Below are 19,778 nucleotides of genomic sequence, written 5' to 3' on the forward strand. Positions count from 1 at the left end.
AAGACTGTTATAGTAATGTAGGCTTGATACGTATATAGCTGAGTTCTCTCTTGGACATTTTGAGTTTGAGAAGCCTGTGGGACATACAAGAGGAAATGTAGCAACTGTATAAATGACTCTAAAACTTAGGAAATGGCTGGGTCAGCTCATGGATGGTAATTGGAGTTGTATGGTTGGGTAAGATTGCCAATAGAGACCATATGCCTTAGACAAAGCCCTAAAAAAGTAACATTTAAGGGATGGGCAGAAGATACTAATGCAGAATATTTTGTTTCATTTTAGAATGATGCTGAAACACTACAGAAGTGTCTTATTTTGTGCTATGAACTGTTGAAGCAGATGTCCACTTCAACAGGGATAGGTGCAACCATGAATGGCATCATTGAATCTTTGGTATGTTGGTGGCCTTTGAGGCTTTATTTTAGCCCACTCCTTCCTCACTTTTTAAGTGATAGGTTCCTTGGGGTTCAAAAGAATAAAAAGATGATCATCTTAAACATGTGATAAATATAAATGGTAAAAAAAAATTTATATAGTGGCTACTTCATATTGTAAAGATTAAAATAAGATAATATATATAAAAGACCTCATATATAAGTTATACTTAACTCCTTTAACAAGTTTGAAAAATTATACTAGAAGGAGATGTAGAATATCTTCATTCTTTGAATAGTAAGAGGAAATACTGAAACACATCAGGTATATTTAAGTCTGAGACTGATACATTATGAGCTCTATGAAAGGAATTGGTTTTTTTTCCTATATATTTAAAGGACTTTTTACTAAAGTAGTTTTTCATAGGGATTCTCCATTTTATTAACCATAGGGACACAAATACTGTGAGACTCTAGGAAAAAAACATTGTCTGGTAGCAATATAAGGCAAACCACATGAAACTTTACATTTTCTAGTAGCCACATCTAAAAATTAAAAAGAAATAGGTGAAATTAATTTTAATACATTTAACCCGGTACACCCAAATATTTTAATGGCATCATTTGCTCAATATTAAACTATAAAGATATTTTACATTCAGTTCTTCATACTAAATCTTAATAGCACATCTCAGTCTGGACTAGTCGCATTCCAAGTGTTCAGTAGCCACATGTAGTTAGTTTTGACAGTATTACATAGTTCAGCTCTAGAGTATTCTTACCAGTGTTACTTATTCAAAGCAAATATATGTATCCAGGCTCTTCCAGGAGTTTACTCAATTGATTTTACTTGAGGTTAATGAAAAACATCCATTGGATGTAATCTAAACTCTAGTTCTCTGGGGTGCCTGGGTAGCTCATTTGGTTGAGTGTCTAACTTTACCTCAGGTCATGATCTTGTGGTTTGTGGATTCGGCCCTGCATCCAGACACCCCTGTCAGCACAGCCCGCTTCGGATCCTCTGTCCGTCCCCCACCTCTACCCCTCCCCAACTTACTCTCTCTCTCTCTCAAAAATAAAGTTAAAAATTAAAAAAAAATTTTTAAATCTAGTTCCCTGAATTGTCATGAGTTTCTAAATGCAGTAAAGATGCCAGTTATTGTTTATGACAACACAGAGCTTCCGATGAAAAGTAGATTTTACTAAACCATTAAAATTTAGTTTCATTCTTAGTGGAGCAAATGTCTTAAGTATAAAGTAGTAGCTTTAAAGTTCTACTTGCATACTTTATGTCTGGTCCTATTGCAAGAGAATGGTAAACTATGGAGTAGTAAATATGAAGACTATACATGTTGGAAAAGATACACACTTTTGAGTGAAGAAAAAACACAAAGTTGAATAGTCCTAATGATTTTAAGTGTACAAAGACAATTTATGTCTAAAGATTGAAGGAAGGGGCGCCTGTGTGGCTCACTTGGTTAAGTGTCTGGCTTTGGCCCGGGTCATGATCTCAAGGTTCATGAGTTCAAGCCCCACATCAGCTGAGGCTGTCACATCAGAGCCTGGAGCCTGCTTTGGATTCTGTGTCTCCCTCTGTTCTCTGCCCTTCCCTTACCCATACTCTTTTAATGTTTAATAAACATTAAAAATAAAGATTGAAGGAAACTAGAGGGATGTAAATGAGTAAGGTATTTAGATAGAGGAGTTATAATATTTTAGTGAAATTACCATTTTTAAAATAAAAATCAGAAGTGCCTGGGTAGTTCAGTCAGTTGAGTGTCTGACTCTTGATTTCGGCTCTGGTCACAATCCCATAGTCGTGGGATTGAGCCCTTTGTTGAGCTCTCTGCTGAGCACAGAGCCTGCTTAAGATTCTCTCTTTCTCTCTCCCCTGCTCATGTGCGTTCTCTCTCAAAAAAAAATTAAAATTAAAATCATAAAGTTATTAGTTGAACAACTATTTATTGAACATCTACTATATACTAAATGCCGGTGATAGAGTGTACATGGTATGCAAAACATATAGACTGCCCTTACGGATCTTCTGGTCAAGTGAAGGTGACATCATAAGCAAGTGGAAGGTTTTGCCATTCATAATTGCTATGAAGAAGAGCTGTATGGTCATATGTGAACTTACAATATGGAATTTGCTCTATTCAGGGAAGGTGAGTGTAATCTGATATTTGAGTAGACACTAACTATGTGCAAAGGAGAGGGAAGAGTGTTCTAGATTTCCTCTCTCCAATATGGTTGCAGCCTGCTACATGTGGCTATTAAAAACCTGTGGCTGGGGTGCCTGGGTGGCTCAGTCAGTTAAGCGTCCGACTTTGGCTCAGGTCATGATCTCATTCATGGTTTGTGGGTTCAAGTCCCACGTAGGGCTCTGTGCTGACAGCTAGCTCAGAGCTTGGAGCCTGTTTCAGATTCTGTGTCTCCTTCTCTCTCTGATACTCCCCTGCTCATACTCTCTCTCTTTCTCTCTCTCTCTCTCAGAAATAAATAAAACATTAAAAAATTTTTTTAAAAACCTGTGGCTGGGGGCTCCTGGGTGGTTCAGTTGGTTAAGTGTCCAACCTCAGCTCAGTTCATGATCTCAGAGTTGTGAGTTCAAGCCCTGCATCTGGTGTCTGCTGTCATTGCAGAGCCCACTTCATAACCTCTGTCCTGTTCTTTCTCTGCCCCTTGCCCACTTGTATGCACTCTCTTTCTTGCTCTCTCAAAAATAAACATTAAAAAAAAAAAAAGAAACCTGTGGATATTAACAACTAGTCCAAACTGAAATGTGCTGTGTCAAAATACATTTGACTTTGAAGACTTCGTATAAACAACACAATGTAGATTATCTGAATTTTTTTTTAGGTTTATATATTTTGAGAGAGAGAGAGAGCAAGTGAGGGAGGGGCAGAAAGAGAGGGGGAGAGAGAATCCCAAGCAGGCACCACACTGGAAGCAAGGAGCCTGATGTAGGGCTCAAACTCACAAACCATGCGATTATGACCTGAGCTGAAATCAAGAGTTGGACGCTTAACCAACTGAGCTACCCTGGCACCCCCTCAATTTTTTAATATTGGTTAAATGTTGTAATGTTAATATTTTGATTATATTGAGAACAGTAAAATGTATTAAAATTAGTTTCACATATTTCTTTTTAATGTACCTACTAGAAAATTTAAAATGACCTATGACTTAACATTATGTTTCTGTTGAAAAATACTGAATCTAAGACCTCAAAATCAGACCATTTTTAAGCAAAGAGCAAGCAGTAGTATGGTGTAAGATGATACTAAGAAAGACCAGATAATGAGACAATGTCATGTAAAGGAGTTTCATCTTTGTCCTGTGAGCATTGGGAAACCATTGAGTCACTTTTAGCAGGTGAAAGGAGGGGTTTCTTGTGATTAGATTGTATTTCACTCTGGTTATATTCTTATGTTTTAGCAATTTAATACTTAACCTTTTTTTTTAAATCTGAAAATTGACTTAGGCAATATGGATAAGAAGTAGATCTATCTGTGAAATCATATAGAAATTACCTCTTTGATCATGTTTTTAATAATACTGTTACAAATTTCTTGTCCTGGTCAAAATTATTTTAATTTCTAATTCCTTTTAGATTCTTCCTGGAATAGTAAGTGTTCATCCTGTAGTAAGGAATCTGGCTGTTTTATGCTTGGGATGCTGTGGACTACAGAATCAGGATTTTGCAAGTAAACACTTCGTATTATTATTGCAGGTAGGATTTATCTTGTGACAGAATCTTGACTATATTTTCTGGAAATAAATATTCAGAATCTGTTGTGATACTGTGAATGCTCTAAATTTAATCTGTTCCAGGGCATATTGATGACAGTGACTATTACGGATGACTATTAGGGACTCTGATTTTTTTTTTTAATGTCTGTTTATTTTTGAGAGAGAGAGAGAGAGAAAAACACTGTGAGTGGGGGAGGGGCAGAGAGAAGGAGACATAACATCTAAAGCAGGCTCCAAGCTCTGAGCTGTCAACACAGAGGCTGACACGGGGCTTGAACCCACGAGCTGCGAGATCAGGACCTGAACCAAAGTTGAATGACTAACTGAGCTATCCAGGTGCCTCTAGGGACTCTGATTTTTTATCTTTTGATCTCTTTCTTATTAAAGTTGAGAAAAGATGAAATGTCAATTATTTATGGTATGTTTTAAATATACCAAAATATAGCAAATTTTTGTTGACTGTGATATGCCCAGCATTATTTTAGGGTTAGGGGAAAAAAAAGATAGGTAATTAAAAAAAAAAAAAACAAGATAAAACTTGCTGTCCTAATAGAGCTTACAATTTAGAAGAGAAGACGCACAATGAAAAAAAGCATGAACAGTTGAAAAAAATAAAGCGAAGAAGGAGAGTAAGGAGTGGAAATCAGCAGAAGGATCTGTTTGGTTGAGAAAGACCTGACTAAATAAATTGAAATTTGGGCCAGTGCCAGGAAAGTTGGAGAATGAACCATGTAGATATCTGGGTGTGTTGTTTCTGAGGAGAGGGAGGAACAGGGGGAGGGGCCCTGAAGTAGGACTTTTCAAGGAGCAGGGCAGCTGTGGCTAGGCCAGACTGAGCGAAGAGGAGAATGGTAGGAGAAAGGGTTTGCAAGTAATAGGCCGTACATGTCTTCTGGGGACTTGCAGACTTCACAGTGAATGCAGTGGTAAATAATTGGAAGATTTTGAGTCCAGGATAATGATCTTACTGGATATAATGTTGGCGTAGACCAGGGGTTGGCATACCTTTTTTATAAAGGGCTAGAGAGTAAATATTTTTTACTCTGCAGGCCATGTGATGTGTCTCAAGTACTACTATGTGGTGCAGGTATGAAAACAGCCATGGCAATATATAAATGAATTCGTGTGGCTGTAATTTTATAAAAATTTATTTATGGACATTAACATTTGAATTTCATACAATTTTCATATGTAATGAAATTTTTTTAACCATTTAAAGATGTGCGACTCTTCTCAACTTGAAGGCTGTGCAAAAACTGGCAGCAGACTGGATTTGGCCTCTTGCCCATAGTTTGCAGGTCCCTAATATTAACTGTAGGGATACAAGTATGGAAGCAGAGATACTCATAAGGAGGGTATTGCTATAATCTAGGAGAGAGATGATGATGGCTTGGACCAGTGTTCAAGTAGTTACTGGGGTCTTGAAAAATGTTGGTAATCTAAGTTTGAAGATGACCTCTATAGAATTTGCTGATGAATCTGGTGTGGCATATGAGAGAAGGAAATTGAAGATTTTAGTCCAAATAATTGGAAAGATAGACTTGTCCTTTCCTTTGATGGGGAAAACAGAGGAACAAGTTTTATGACAGGTGGATGAGATAAGGAATTCAATTTTGGGTGTGGTAAGTTTGAAGTTTGAGTTGCAAGTGGATATGTCAAATAGGCAGTTGTGAGCTTGGAGATAGGAGGACATGCAAGCTGGAGAGAGGGATCTAAGTCTTTATAATAGTATCCAGTACTTAGAGACTGGATGGTTAACCTGAGGGGTGAATGTAGAATGAGTAGCATTCTCCGCTTTGTAGTTCCCTAAGACTTAGGTAACATTTAAGGAAGGGGAAGATGAAGAGGAACCAGTAAAGACTAAGGTGAAGTAGACTGTCAGGGGAGAGAGTGATGTCCTAGAAGGCAAGTGAAGATGTTATTTTACAAAGGCTAACATCACCTAACTGTTCATTGCTGGTGACAGATTGATAGGGATTTATAATTGACCATTTGGTGCAAATAAGGAAATATTTGGTGACTTTCATGAGAATAGCTTATATGGAGGGCAAAGCTTTATTGGAGTGGGCTGAGAGAGAATTGTGGGAGAGGAATTGGGGATAGCCAGTGTAGACTACTCTTTTATGATTTTATTTTTGTTAGGACTAATAGAAATGAGAAGATAGCAAGAGAAGGGAATGGGATAAGAAGAGTTTTTGTTGTTGTTTTGTTTTGTTTTTAGAGAGAGACAGAGAGCATGGCTGTGAGCAGGGGAGGTACAGAGAGAGGGAGAGAGAATCCCAAGCAGGCCCTGCTCCGTTAACACAGAGCCTGATGCAGGGCTGGATCCCACGAACCGTGAGATTATGACCTGAGCTGAAACCCAAGAGTTGGACGTTTAACTGACTGAGCCACCTTGGCACCCCAAGAGATTTTTGGTTTTAATTTTTTTTAAGATTGAGAAAGTTACAGTATGTTTGTAATACTAAGGACAATGCCCCGGTTGAGAGGAAAAAATTGATAATATAGGGAAGAGAAGGCAATTGCTAGAGTGCTATTGAGTAGACAAAGAAGGGATGGAATAGAGTATACCAATAGACTATAACTCCTTTGGACATCTGTCTTTAACATTTGGGCCTGGCTTAACTTCAAAAATATCCCTCCCTCCATTTCCCATATAAAAAGATGATGTGATTCATGGTGGCATCTGGTGTTGCCAAATGGTATAAAAAGTTGAAAGGAATTTTAGTGCAAATTGCTTGCCCACAGGTAAATGGGAATGCTTTGTGTGCTCAATTTGAAAATAACAGGTGACAACATAGATCATGATTTTCATGAGAAGATTATTTTAAAAGACTAAACTCCACCAATAGTAGACTATTCCCTCAGCAAGAAACCCTTATCTTGGGGCATTCTTTAGTGTTGCAGTCACATTACCAGGGGGGAGAAAAAGCATAGAATTAGAACTTGGGGAGGTCATGTGTTCTGGAAATGGTCAAATTGTTTGTGGCTTGATTCAAAGGAAGAAAATTAAAGTCATACTTACGTCAAAAGGCAGTCATAAGAAATTTCAGGGTTTTATTTTAGTTTCCTTTTTTGGAACATTTGGCATCTGATCAATTTATTTAATGTGCAGTGATGAAATTACTGTTGCTGTTTTGTTTATATTTATCATCCTAACCTACTGTTGTCACAGAAAAATTTGTTATTGTTAGATCCTTTTGGAAACTTGCATTGTCACTATTATCTTTAAAATGATGTGAAGTTCCTTTCTCAAGGAAATGGAAAGAAAAATATTGGTACTTTGTCCAGATGAATCATTTATAAGTGCTTGGCTGTACATCTGGTTTTGCTCCAACATACGGAATGAGTCTCCATGTATAGCAAGTCATTCTTTTACATCGGTATTGGCAACAGTAATTCTTCTAGTAATTCTCAAGAAAGTCTTGTTTATTATTGTGAAATTTTATGGCTTTATAGGTACCCAGGGAGTAAAATCCTATATTTTCAAAGAGGTTTTGCTAAGAAATTAGTGTACAATAAATTCTCTACTTTCCTGTCTTCCTAGAATATGGGTCTAATACTAGATTGATCTCTGGTCATTACTTTTTTTTAAGTGGAAGAAAAATCTAATTAGAATGTTTAATAGTGAATGATTTATTTATGTCTACTTAGTTAATATTTTATTTTATTTTTGCTCTAAAAATGGGATAAAGCATTCATTAAGATCTATATACCATTAATGCTGCTGAAAATTGTAAGTTATGGTCAGGCTAGAACTCTGATAGAGGAGATTGAAGGTAGATAGTTATATAAAATTTCTAGTATTGCAGCAAAGGAAATACCATAGAACTTTCCCGAAAGGTAATTAAGTTCACTTAACCTTTAAAGATGAAATGTGGATTTTGATCCTTTTAATTTTTGGTAGCATAATATTAATAAGTGCTGTGGTCATTTTAGCCCAAAGAAATGTAGTACGAACATAATGCTTAAGAGTGGCCTGGACCACTCTGGAAGTTATTTAATACTACCTCACTTTCCACTTGACAGAGAGAGCTTAATACTGTTTGTTCTTATATATGTAATATTCTGTGGTGGAAAGGAATTTTCAAAATCAAACCGGTGTGAAAGATAATTGATGTTTCTTTTCAATACCATTCCACAATTTTACTCTCTTCCAAATCAAACTAGTCAACAGAATAGCAGCCTTGTCATGTAATTAAAGTTTTCATGAATTAAAGTTTGCCTTTTTTTTTTAGATATAAACAGCTGTGATTTCTAAATTTTTTTCAAGGACTAGCTACTAATATTTGCCTGAAAAATAGATATTTTTTGTTAACTATAAATGTTTATTGATTGATAACTGGTTCAAGTGCAGTAAAATAAATAAACATGTATAATTTGGCCTGTATTTTTTGGCATGTTTTTCTGGGGTGGGGTTTTAAGCTCTTATCAGATCCTTAAAATGGTTCATGATCAAAAGTAGTTAGCCACTGAATAAATTCAATTGTTTATGTTTATAAAGTTATTTTTAGGGCTATTGTTAGACGACTTTAGATTAAGAGAAAATAGCAGTCGTTTGGGAGTAAGAAATCAGTTTTTTTTTAAAAAATCAAGTTTTAGTAATAAAAATTAAAGACATATATACACACACTTGTTAGGCAGGAGAAGGAAATTGTTTTGTTTAAAAAGTCTTTCTTAGATAAATATTCAGCATTGAGAGCTATTGCTAGCCAGTAAGGGACTGAGAAGGGCAAGAAAACTAAGTTGCTGTTGAAAGAGTAGCATGCTTAGAATTCCTAGAGAATAGTCGTGAAAAGTACATTTGGCTTTGGCAGATATGTAGGTTTTACCATAATAGATATATTCTTGAAATTTCTTACAAAGTTTTGAGCTATTTTCTTAGTTCACTAACTTGACCAACTTGCAGATAATTTTCATTCATTCTAAAGGAAAGCTAAGCCATGTAGCCAAATAATTTATCAGTGTTCACAATTTAAGTGCATCAAGGAATATAATAAATCTCTTCATAATAGAAATATTCGGCTCTTTTTCATGGCTTTGAAGTTTGGTGTATAGGAATTCAGTGTTCTTAACTTAGGAGAGACTCCTACAAACTGCTGGGTTTTATGGTTCACCTCCTTTTATAAGGATTCCATTTCATTGAGAACTGAATTCACTTTTAATGAATTCTGAATTTATTGAACTAATAAGGGAAAATTTTATCTTTAGCGAAGGTTGATAACGTAGAAGAGTCCTAAGAAAACTGATGTTTTTAATGAACGCTTTTCATTGCTTAGAATGTAATGTTTTTGTCTTAATAGATGGCCCAAAACAATTTCAATGTAATTGAGCTGTTTTTCTCAATCTTTAAAAAAAATCCTAGTGAATATAATATATTCATTCTTTACTTTTTTAATTTTTTTTTTTAGGTTTCATTTTGAGAGCCAAAGAGAGCAAGTGAGGGGGAAGAGAGAGAGAGAATCCCAAGCAGGCTCCGCACTGTCAGCATGGAGCCTCATGCAGGGCTTGAACTCCTAAACCATGAGCTCATGACCTGAGCTAAAACTAGAAACCAAGAGTTGGATGCTTAACCAATGGAGCCACCCAGGTGCCCCCATTCATTTTCAAATAAAAGGAACAAATAATATAATTCAGCTTGACTCTAGTTCTAGGAAGCCTTTTTGTACTGAAGGTGAACTTTTTCTGATTGAAATAGAAGTCTGAATGTTAGGGTATGGGGCGCCTGGGTGGCCCATTCGGTTAAATATCTGACTCTTGATTTTGGCTTAGGTCATGATTCCAGGGTTGTGGGATTGAGCCTCACATCAGGTTCCATACTAAGTGTGGAGCCTGCTTAAGATTCTCCTTCTGCCCCTCTCCCCAACGTGCACATGCACTCTCTCTCTCACTTTCTAAAATAAATAATTTTATTCATGTTATTTATGTGAAAAATGTTATGATACAAATAAAAATAATTTTAAAATGAAAATCTTGATGTTTGAAAAATGGTATTTCGTGTGGACTTGACTGTTGAAATTAGACTAGGAAAGTAATTTTGTGCAGCGTAAACAGACTGAAAAGCTTACTGAATTTACTTTATTTGGTGGGGGATGTTTTAATTTAGGTTTTGCAAATTGATGATGTCACAATAAAAATAAGTGCTTTAAAGGCAATTTTTGACCAACTGATGACATTTGGGATTGAACCTTTTAAAACTAAAAAAATCAAAGTCCTTCAAAGTGAACATGCAGAAATAAACTCTGATGGAGATCAAGAGTTAGAAGAGGCTGAAGAAGAGACTGCTACAGCCAAGAATGTTCTGAAACTCCTTTCTGATTTCTTAGATAGTGAGGTAAGAAATAATCATAGCCCTGTTATTATGAAATTTCTTTTTATTGTGTATATGTTTATGCTCTTTATTTCTTTTAGGCTGAAGCTTAAATTTGACCAACATTGAAAACTTTTGCCTTTTAAATATAATCAAGTCCCACTTCCATTACTGATAGACCTCGTTTCTCACCCTCAGACTGCATATGCAGAGTTGTTTCTTTAATTTTTTTTTTTAAATTTTTGTTTTAATGTTTGTTTATTTTTGAGAGAGAGACAGAGAGACAGTGCAAGCTGAGGAGGATCAGAGAGAGAGGGAGACACAGAATCTGAAGCAGGCTCCAGGCTCTGAACTGTCAGCACAGAGCCTGATGTGGGGCTCGAACTCAGGAGTCATGAGATGACCTGAGCCAAAGTCAGAATCTTAACCAACTGAGTCACCCAGGCGCCCCTGCAGAGTTTTGAAGTATAAACAAAAATGACTATTAGAGGGGGTTCTATTTCTTTTTCCTTTTCCCCACCTTTGTGATTTATAACTTAAACTTTTACCCCCAAGAGTCTTAAGAAATAATTTAAAGTAATTTTACATTGGGTCAGTGGAAGGTCTGAGATAGGGTATAGGATTAGATCCTTTTTCTTAAGGTACTCTTAAACTACATTTTTACAACATATACAAATTTAAAATTTTTAGTTTTTATTGAGGTCAAATTCATAAACAATTTTAAAGTTGATTGGCATTTAGTACATCCACAATGTAATGCAACTGCCACCTCTGTCTAATTTTCAAAACATTTTCATTATCCTAAAAGGAAACTGGATACATTGAGCAACTGCTCCTTGTTTTTCCTGATATCAGCTTCTGACAGTCAACAATATGCATTTTGTCTCTCTGGATTTAAGTATTCTAGATGTTTCATATAAATGGAATTATATAGTATATGACTTTGTGTCTTCAAGGCTTCTCCATGTTGTAGCTTGTGTCAATACTTTATTCCTTCTTATGGCAGAACGAGCTATCGTTTTATGTATGTACCGCATTTTGTTTAGCCATTCATCCCTTGAAAGATATTTGGGCTGTTTCTACATTTTGGCTATTGCGTATAGTGCTGTTGTGAACAGGCCTGGACATGTATTTGTTTTCTGTTTTTTGGGTATATATTTAGGAGGGGTTTACTAGGTCATACTGGTTATCTTTTTTTAATGATTTACTCCCTATCTAGTTAACTAACACATTCCAACAAATCACATATTTATTTACTTATTTAGAATATGAGAACATTTCTACTCTCCTAGTAGCAAAATTGATTTATACAGTACAGTGTTATCAACTGTAGTCACCATGTTTTACATTAGGTCTCCAGAATTTTTTAATCTTATTTTTAAGAGCTTATAGCTGAAAGTTTGTATGGTTTTACCAATGTCTCTATTTCCTTCCTGGCAACTACTTTTCTACTCTATTTCTATGGGTTTGACTTTTTTTTTTTTTTAAGATTTTACATATAAAGTGATACCATACAGTATTTATCTTTATCTGGCTATTTCACTTAGCACAGTGTCCTGAAGGTCTCTCCATGTTGCAGATGGTAGGATTTCCTTTTTTTTTTTTTTTACCTCCAAATATATTCTGTTGTATATACATCTATACCACATCTTCTTCATCCATTCACCCATTGATGGACACTTAGGTTGTTTCCATATCTTGGCTACTGTAAATAATGCTACAGTGAACATGAGCGTGCAGATTTCTCTTTGAGATTCTATTTGCATTTCCTTTGGATATGTACCAAGAAGTGAAATTGCTTGACCATGTGATAGTTAAAATTTCACCAAGAAGTGAAATTGCTTGTCCATATGATAGATAAAAAAATTTTTAATTTTTGAGGAACCTTCATATTTTCTGTAGTGGCTGCACCAATTTATATTCCCACCAGAAGGGCACAAAACATTCCTTTTCTCTGTATCCTCACCAATACTTATTTCTTGTCTTTTTGTTGATTCATACAGTGTGAAGTGATACCACATTATAGTTTTGATTTGCATTTCCCCAATGATTAGTGATGTTAAGCACTTTTTCATGTTCCAGTTGGCTATTTCTATGTTGTTTTTGGAAAAATGTCATATCAGTGCGTCTGCACATTTTTTTTAAGTTTTTATCTAAATTCCAGTTAGTTTACATACAGTAATAATAGTTTCAGGTGTACATTGTAGTTATTCAACACTTCCATACAGTAACTGGTGCTCATCACAAGTGCCCTCCTTAGTCTCCATCAGTTATTTAACCTTTCCCCTCACCAGCCTCCCCTCTGGTCACCATCAGTTTGTTCTGAATAGCTAAGAGTCTGTTTCTTGTTTTACCTCTCCCTCTTTTTTTTTTTTCCTCCCTTTATTTGTTTTGTTTGTTAAATTTTACATGAGTGTTTGTCTTTCTCTAACTTATTTCGCTTAGCATAATACTTCCTAGATCCATCCATGTTGTTACAAATGCAAGATTTTATTTTTTACAGTTGAGTACAAATATATATACCACTTCTTCTTTATCCATTCATCAGTCAATGGACCCTTGGACTGTTTCCATAATTTGTATTGTTGATAATGCTGCTGTAAACATCCTTTTCTTATATGGAAAAAGTGGGCTACAAACTTAATATGCACAGGATCATGCAGCTGGGAAGTGTCAGAGGCTAATATTTTTTCTTCTCTCTCTTTTATACTTGTACTTCCATTTGAATACCACTATATCTTTTCCATTTTCTTCTCTAAGTTTGTTTTGTTTACTCTTTCTAGAAATTTCTTTTCCACCAGTACACTTTCTGTTCAGATTTCCCCTTCATTCAAACACAGTGCCACTCCTACCACTGAACTTCCATTTACACACCATTTTCCGCTGATGGCAGGGATCATTACTGAGTGTTTTCTAGATCTTACATCATGATAAGCATGTAATACATAGTGTTTTGAATTTTGGTTTCACAGTGTTTAAAAGACCTTTTGGTTCTTCTAAAGAATTTTAAGGGAATTGAAGTTTTCTTAGCTACACTAATTATTAGTCACATAGCCTTAACCTAAAAGGGAGATCTAAAATCTTTTTGTGTCTTTAACCAGTACATACATAGTATGAGTGATTTGTTGATAATTCACAGAAAAATGACATTGTAGGACAAGGTACACTGTAAGGCTTAAAAAGGAAATACAAATAAAAATATTTCTTTTAATAAAAGTCATTTTTATTAGGTGTCTGAACTCAGGACAGGAGCTGCAGAAGGACTAGCCAAGCTGATGTTCTCAGGGCTTCTGGTCAGCAGCAGGATTCTTTCTCGCCTTATCTTGTTATGGTACAATCCTGTGACTGAAGAGGATGTTCGACTTCGACATTGCCTAGGCGTGTTCTTCCCCATGTTTGCTTATGCAAGCAGGTATTTAGTTACATCGATAAATCAGAATTTGACTTGAAGTTAAATTCAGGCTCCCCATGAGTCATATCTGTAATATAATTTTGTTGTTCTTTTTCTTCAATGGTTAGTAGTGAAAATGAGGAGCACTTACCTAGATTTTATTTACCTGAATTATTTGTCTCTTTCCCAGATGAAAATATACTATATCTTGATGGGGTGAATTTTATGCATTTTTTTTGGAGGATCACATGCTTTTTCTCTGCCAATATACTTTCAAATTGTTTTTCAATAGGACTAATCAGGAATGTTTTGAAGAAGCCTTTCTTCCAACTTTGCAAACACTGGCCAGTGCCCCTGCATCTTCTCCCTTAGCTGAAATAGATATCACTAATGTTGCTGAGTTACTTGTAGATTTGACAAGACCAAGTGGATTAAATCCTCAGGCCAAGAATTCACAAGATTATCAGGTGGGTAAGTTTGTCTGTGGATGGTAAGGATGATGACTATCATGCAGGTCACTGTTTTTGGTAAAATAATCTTTTCTCTTAGGTTCTTTGACATAGAAGCCACATTTTGATCTTGAGATTTCTTTTGTTTAAAAAATTTTTTAACATTTATTTAGTTTTTTAGAGGCAGAGAATGAGCAGGGGAGGGGCAGAGAGACAAGGAGACACAGAGTCTGAAGCAGGCTCCAGGCTCTGAGCTCACAGCACAGAGCCTGAGGTGGGGCTTGAACCCACAAACTGTGAGATCATGACCTAATCCAAAGTTGGATGCTTAACTGACTGAGTCACCCAGGCGCCCCTAGAGATTTCTGGTCTCTAGGCACCCCTAGAGATATCTATTATGGTGGCACATAACACAAAGTAAGAAAAAGGCCTTTTGCTGGGGTTCCTGGGTGGCTCAGTCTTTAAGCGTCCAACTCTTGGTTTCGGCTCAGGTCATGATCTCCTGTTTCGTGAGTTCAAGCCCTGCATCAGGCTCCATGCTGACAATGGGGAGCCTGCTTGGGATTCTCTCCCTGTCTCTTCGCTCCTCCTCCATTCACTTTCTCTGTCTCTCTCAAAATGAATAAATAAACTTAAAAAAAAAATAAAGATAAAAAAGACCTTTTGGGAAATGTGGTCATAATCCTATAAAGATAGAAGTGATCAGTGCTAACCTTTTTGCTACTGAAAAGAATTCGCCAAAATTTCATCACTCTCACTACCCCATCCTGACCACTGTAGTGCTGGCTGTTAAACATTCTGAAAAAAGTCCTGTTTATCTAGGACTTAAATGGAGTCTTCAAACATAAGCTTATCTGCTATGTTTCTGAGACAGGGAAGAAGAATTGAAAGAATGAGGGTCACCTCAAGCTTATTTTTATTTTTATTTTAATTTTAAATTAAAAATTTTTTTTTAGAGAGACAGAGTGTGAACGGAGGAGAGGGGCAGAGGGAGAGAGAATTCCAAGCCTGATGTGGGGCATGATGTCATGACCCTGGAATCATGACCTGAGCTGAAATCAAGAGTCAGATGCTCAACTGACTGAGCCACACAGGCTCCCCTGTATTTGTTTTTAATTCAAAGAATATTAAGTTAACTGCAAATTGTCCCATAAATTAAACTTAAGCTGGGTTTTTAATTCTTTAATATCATTTTTTAAAAATGTTTATTTATTATGAGACAGAGTGTGAACAGAGGAGGGAGGGAGATGAGGGGAGAGAGAGAGACTGACTGACTATCCCAAGCAGGCTTGGTGCGGTCAGCATAAAGCCTGATGTGGGGCTCCATCTCACAAACTGTGAGATCATGACCTGAGCTGAAACCAAGAGTCAGATAGATGCATAACTGACTGAACCACTCAGGTGTCCCAGTCCTTTAATAAGTCATTTAATCAAACTTGTCATCATATTGAAATTAATGTTATTAATGATTTCAGATTCCAGCTAATTAAGTTGAAAGTATTGCTTTTTTATTTTAATTGATATTTAATATCTGCATACTCCTTTCAAGTCATTATGTTACATGTGATTGGAAAGAAGATTACAGATAATATTAAGGCAAAATATAATAAGGGTGGGTGATAGAACTCTAAATGCTTTAGGACTTTAGAAGAAGGTGGGGTTTTAGGGGTGATGAGCATAGCATTACTAGTAAAATTCAGTTAAGGCTTGTTGAGATTTGGGGAGTGGTTTGGGTAGAGAGAAAAAGACTTTCGGTAGAAGGGATGGAATGCAGCTGGTTTTGCAAGTCCTGCAGGGGAACTATGGGTGACTCATTCTGCCTAAGGAGCTAATGAATGGCCCTGTCGAGGGCAGAACACTAAGGTTGGGAATTTGGAGTTGGCTGTGTTTGCTGTAACAGTGCACAGTATATATTGAAAGGCTTAATGGGATGAAAGTTACCTAATAGAAAGATGAATTTGGTAGTCAGTATTGTTACATAAGGTGAACTGGTAAGAATAATAGAATATTATCAAAGAGAGCAGTTGGAAATCTATATACCTAAGAGATAAAAGCTTACAGAAAAAGAATAATAGCAGCAATAGAAAAGTAGAAAGAATAGTAGAAGCTGACATGGAAAAAGATTATGGGTATAAAAGTCATGAAGAAAGAGCTTGGAGAGGCAAGGAAGATGGAGTCCCAGGTAACCCAGTATAGTATGGGTTACAGAAGACCTCGAAGAAAGTATTGACATCTTTTAATGGGAGAGTGAGGGAAGTAGGTTGGGGCAGAGGAAGAAGTTGAACTGTCATGCAGTCTGAAAATCCCAGCTCATCCCATAGGGAGTTCTAGAACTAGGATAGTCCTTTGAGTTGTCCAGAATTGAGACAAGGCTGGGCTGTTACCCCTCTATATCTTCCAGCCACCAGATGTGTGAACTAAGAATGTGGCAGAGCCCCACTGTCTTCAGACCAGTTCTGCGCGTGGAAACTTTTAGCCTCCAGAATTCATGGTAGCTGAAGGATGAATGCTTCAGTTGTGTAGGGGGCAGGTCTCAGTCCTGTACCCCAGCACCCTATGTAGGAGGAGGAGGAGTTCAGTTTGCAAGGGATACGTTAAGTTTGGTTTTAGACATTTTGCATTTGGGGTTATGGCAAGATAATTAGTTGGAAATGCTTGTTAGATGTGTAGGAAGTATATCATAATGGTACCATTTCCAATTTCCAAAGCTTTTTCTCTTGATTTTCTAGGCCTTAACGGTTCATGACAACTTGGCTATAAAAATTTGCAATGAGATCTTAACATGTCCATGTTCGCCAGAAATTCGGGTCTATACGAAAGCCTTGAGTTCTTTAGAACTCAGTAGCAATCTTGCTCAAGATCTTTTGATTCTGTTGAAAGAGATTCTGGAGGTAAGGTAGTTTCTAATTACTCTTAATGTGTATAAATTTTTTTAATCAAAGTAGACTTTATGAGGTTGTATTAAATTATACATATGTTGGCAAATTGTGTTTGCCCATTTAAAGTAATATTTCCTTCATAAATTTAATAGAATTTTTAAAATGTTTTTTTTTAATGTTTATTTATTTTTGAGAGTAAGAGAGTATAAGCCAGGGGAGGGGCAAAGAGAGAGGGAGACACAGAATTCAAACCAAGCTCCAGGCTCTGAGCTGCCAGCATAGAGCCCGACATGGGACTTGAATTCACAAACTGTGAGATCATAACCTGAGCAGAAGTCAGACACTTAACTGACTGAGCCACCCAGGTGCCCCTAAAATGTTTTTAAACTACATGATATCAGGATGTAAATTTTTGAGAAATTAGAAAATGCTGTACTAAAAAAATGTTTCCTATTATAGGAAGTGAAAGATAGGACCTGTCTGAGAGCTCTGGAGAAAATCAAGATCCAGTTAGAAAAAGGAAATAAAGAGTATGGTGACCAAGTGGTAGCAGCACAGGATGCCAACATGAATATGAATGTTTTTCAAATTGAAGATGGTAATAATATACTAACTTGTGTGTTTCTAAGATTCTGTCCTTTTCATCTTTACTGAAGCACGTTTTTCCTCCTCTAGCATGTGGTTGGATTTCAGAAATGAAAGAAGAAATTTTCTAATTAATTCCCTTGAAAGTGTATTATGGATGAGTGTTTATTCTACTTCCTTAGGTTTTTTTTATGTGTACATTTTTCACCACAGGACTGTGTGTACTATTTTAGGGGCTTTGAGTGCTTATTTTATAGTATTCACATTTCTTTGAAATAATGATTTATGATAATTTTCAATAGCTGTTAATGGTACTGGTTGTCATTTCTGTTTTATGAAAAATTGACTTGGAAAAACCATTTAAAATAATTAATGAAGCTTTTTAAAATTTACATTGTTGTATTGTTTCTGTTACTAGAAAACAGCACAGAAGCATATAGAACCCCTCTCAGGGATGTAAAAGCAACCGGAGCATCAAAATCCACTCAGCAGAAGACTAACAGAGGTAGTGTATGGATTGAGTATAATAAAACTTTTTGATTTTGTTTTCTAATGAAATACTCATTTTGCAAGTTTCCTTGTTGGTAAAAATTTTTAAATGTCTCAGGTTTCCTTAATTTTATTTTCAGTTCTTTAGTGGATATTCGGTGTTGCTCCGTGTCTAAAAGATTATAATATCAGTGTTGCTCCAAGTGCTTTTTGTTGAAAGAGATAGGATGTAGTGTATCATATTGTAAAGGACTATTTAGGTGAAATTAAAATTTTGCTACCAAATGATCATTAACGATTATATTAGCAGTTGTTTGTATTCTGTCCTTTATACGTTAAGCAACTTTGTCCTTTTTTCCCTATAGGGCTTCTGTTTTCCTTTTATCCATTTTATTTCATAATTTTTCAACATAATTTATTTCCCAAGGAATATCCAACAATAGGGGCTTTGTTGGAATAAAGTAAATGTTGACTATCAAGGGATCACTTGGAAAAAATCTGAAATTCAAGATATTTTTATTATTTTATTATTATTACAAAAGCAGTTCATGCTTATTACAGAAGAATCAGAAAATACATGCAGCAAACTCATATAAAGAACACTAATAATCCCACCCACGAAGCAACCATTATTTGAATTCTTAAAAAAAACTATTTTTAGGCCCTTTGCTATGCAGATTTAATTTCTTTCTAAATGGAATCTGGCTATAATATTTTTGTAGCCAATCAGTTATTTAAATGCTTATTGCTGGGTATTGTTCCAAAGTAGTCCCATATTGTTGGATGTTTTCTTGGGGCTAGCTGCATTATAAGCAAATATGTATGGTTTTGGAGAAAAACAGTATGTCTCACATGAATAAATAGGGTATATAAATTTCAACCAAAGGTTCATACTGAGCACTTTGATCAAATCCTGATCATAAATGAGGAGCATCACAGGCTAAGCTTTGTCGTCTTAACCTTGTAAATTTCTAGCAAGTAGAATTTTTGCATTTTTGCAATATGCAAATTCAGCATATTGGTAAAAGGTCTAGTTTTTACACTGAAAAATGTTTTGGAAGACGTATTTGTATTGGCTATGTATACATCTGAATATTTTACAAGCCACTATCTTATTAAAGTTCTTTTTCGTTAGGACCTGTTATGGGCTTAAGCCTTTCTGGGCTTATCCTACTTTTCTGACCTATTTCTAATATATTAATGTTTCTCCAATATGTCTTAGGCTACAGCCATAATAGAAGTACTTCTGTTTCTAGCATGTTTTTCACATTCTTCTTTCTCTCAAGTATATTTAACTAAAGTTTGCCTTCTTATAATTTGATTTCCATATTTTCCCTTGCCTATTTTCCGAGCTTACCAAAAAATGAATAAATGGCTGGAAGCTAGGAGGAAATGTGTCGTAGAGGGAAAAGAAAGGATTTGAGTAGCCCAGAAATGATAATAGATTAATAATGAATTATATATTCTGTTTAAGGACAGAGAAAAGTGACAGCTTCAACTAGGACGAACAGGAGACGTCACACTGCTCAGGTTGACTCTGAAAGGTAT

At 35.8% G+C, this 19,778-nt stretch overlaps 1 protein-coding gene across 1 annotated transcript in view; it reads left to right on the top strand.

The window, feature by feature from the left end:
• NCAPG (non-SMC condensin I complex subunit G) overlaps positions 1–19,778 on the top strand; it is a 44,980-nt gene that overhangs the window by 22,686 nt on the left and 2,516 nt on the right. Inside the window, exons 12-20 of the mRNA XM_077750420.1 lie at positions 283–393; positions 3,988–4,107; positions 10,234–10,461; positions 13,668–13,849; positions 14,121–14,295; positions 17,007–17,168; positions 17,616–17,754; positions 18,160–18,246; positions 19,705–19,774. Coding sequence (XP_077606546.1) covers positions 283–393; positions 3,988–4,107; positions 10,234–10,461; positions 13,668–13,849; positions 14,121–14,295; positions 17,007–17,168; positions 17,616–17,754; positions 18,160–18,246; positions 19,705–19,774 — 1,274 coding nt within the window. The remainder of the gene's footprint in view (positions 1–282; positions 394–3,987; positions 4,108–10,233; positions 10,462–13,667; positions 13,850–14,120; positions 14,296–17,006; positions 17,169–17,615; positions 17,755–18,159; positions 18,247–19,704; positions 19,775–19,778) is intronic.

This window comes from Crocuta crocuta, unplaced genomic scaffold (genome assembly GCF_008692635.1).
Source record: "Crocuta crocuta isolate KB4526 unplaced genomic scaffold, BGI_CrCroc_1.0 scaffold179, whole genome shotgun sequence".
Taxonomy (NCBI): Eukaryota; Metazoa; Chordata; class Mammalia; order Carnivora; family Hyaenidae; genus Crocuta; species Crocuta crocuta.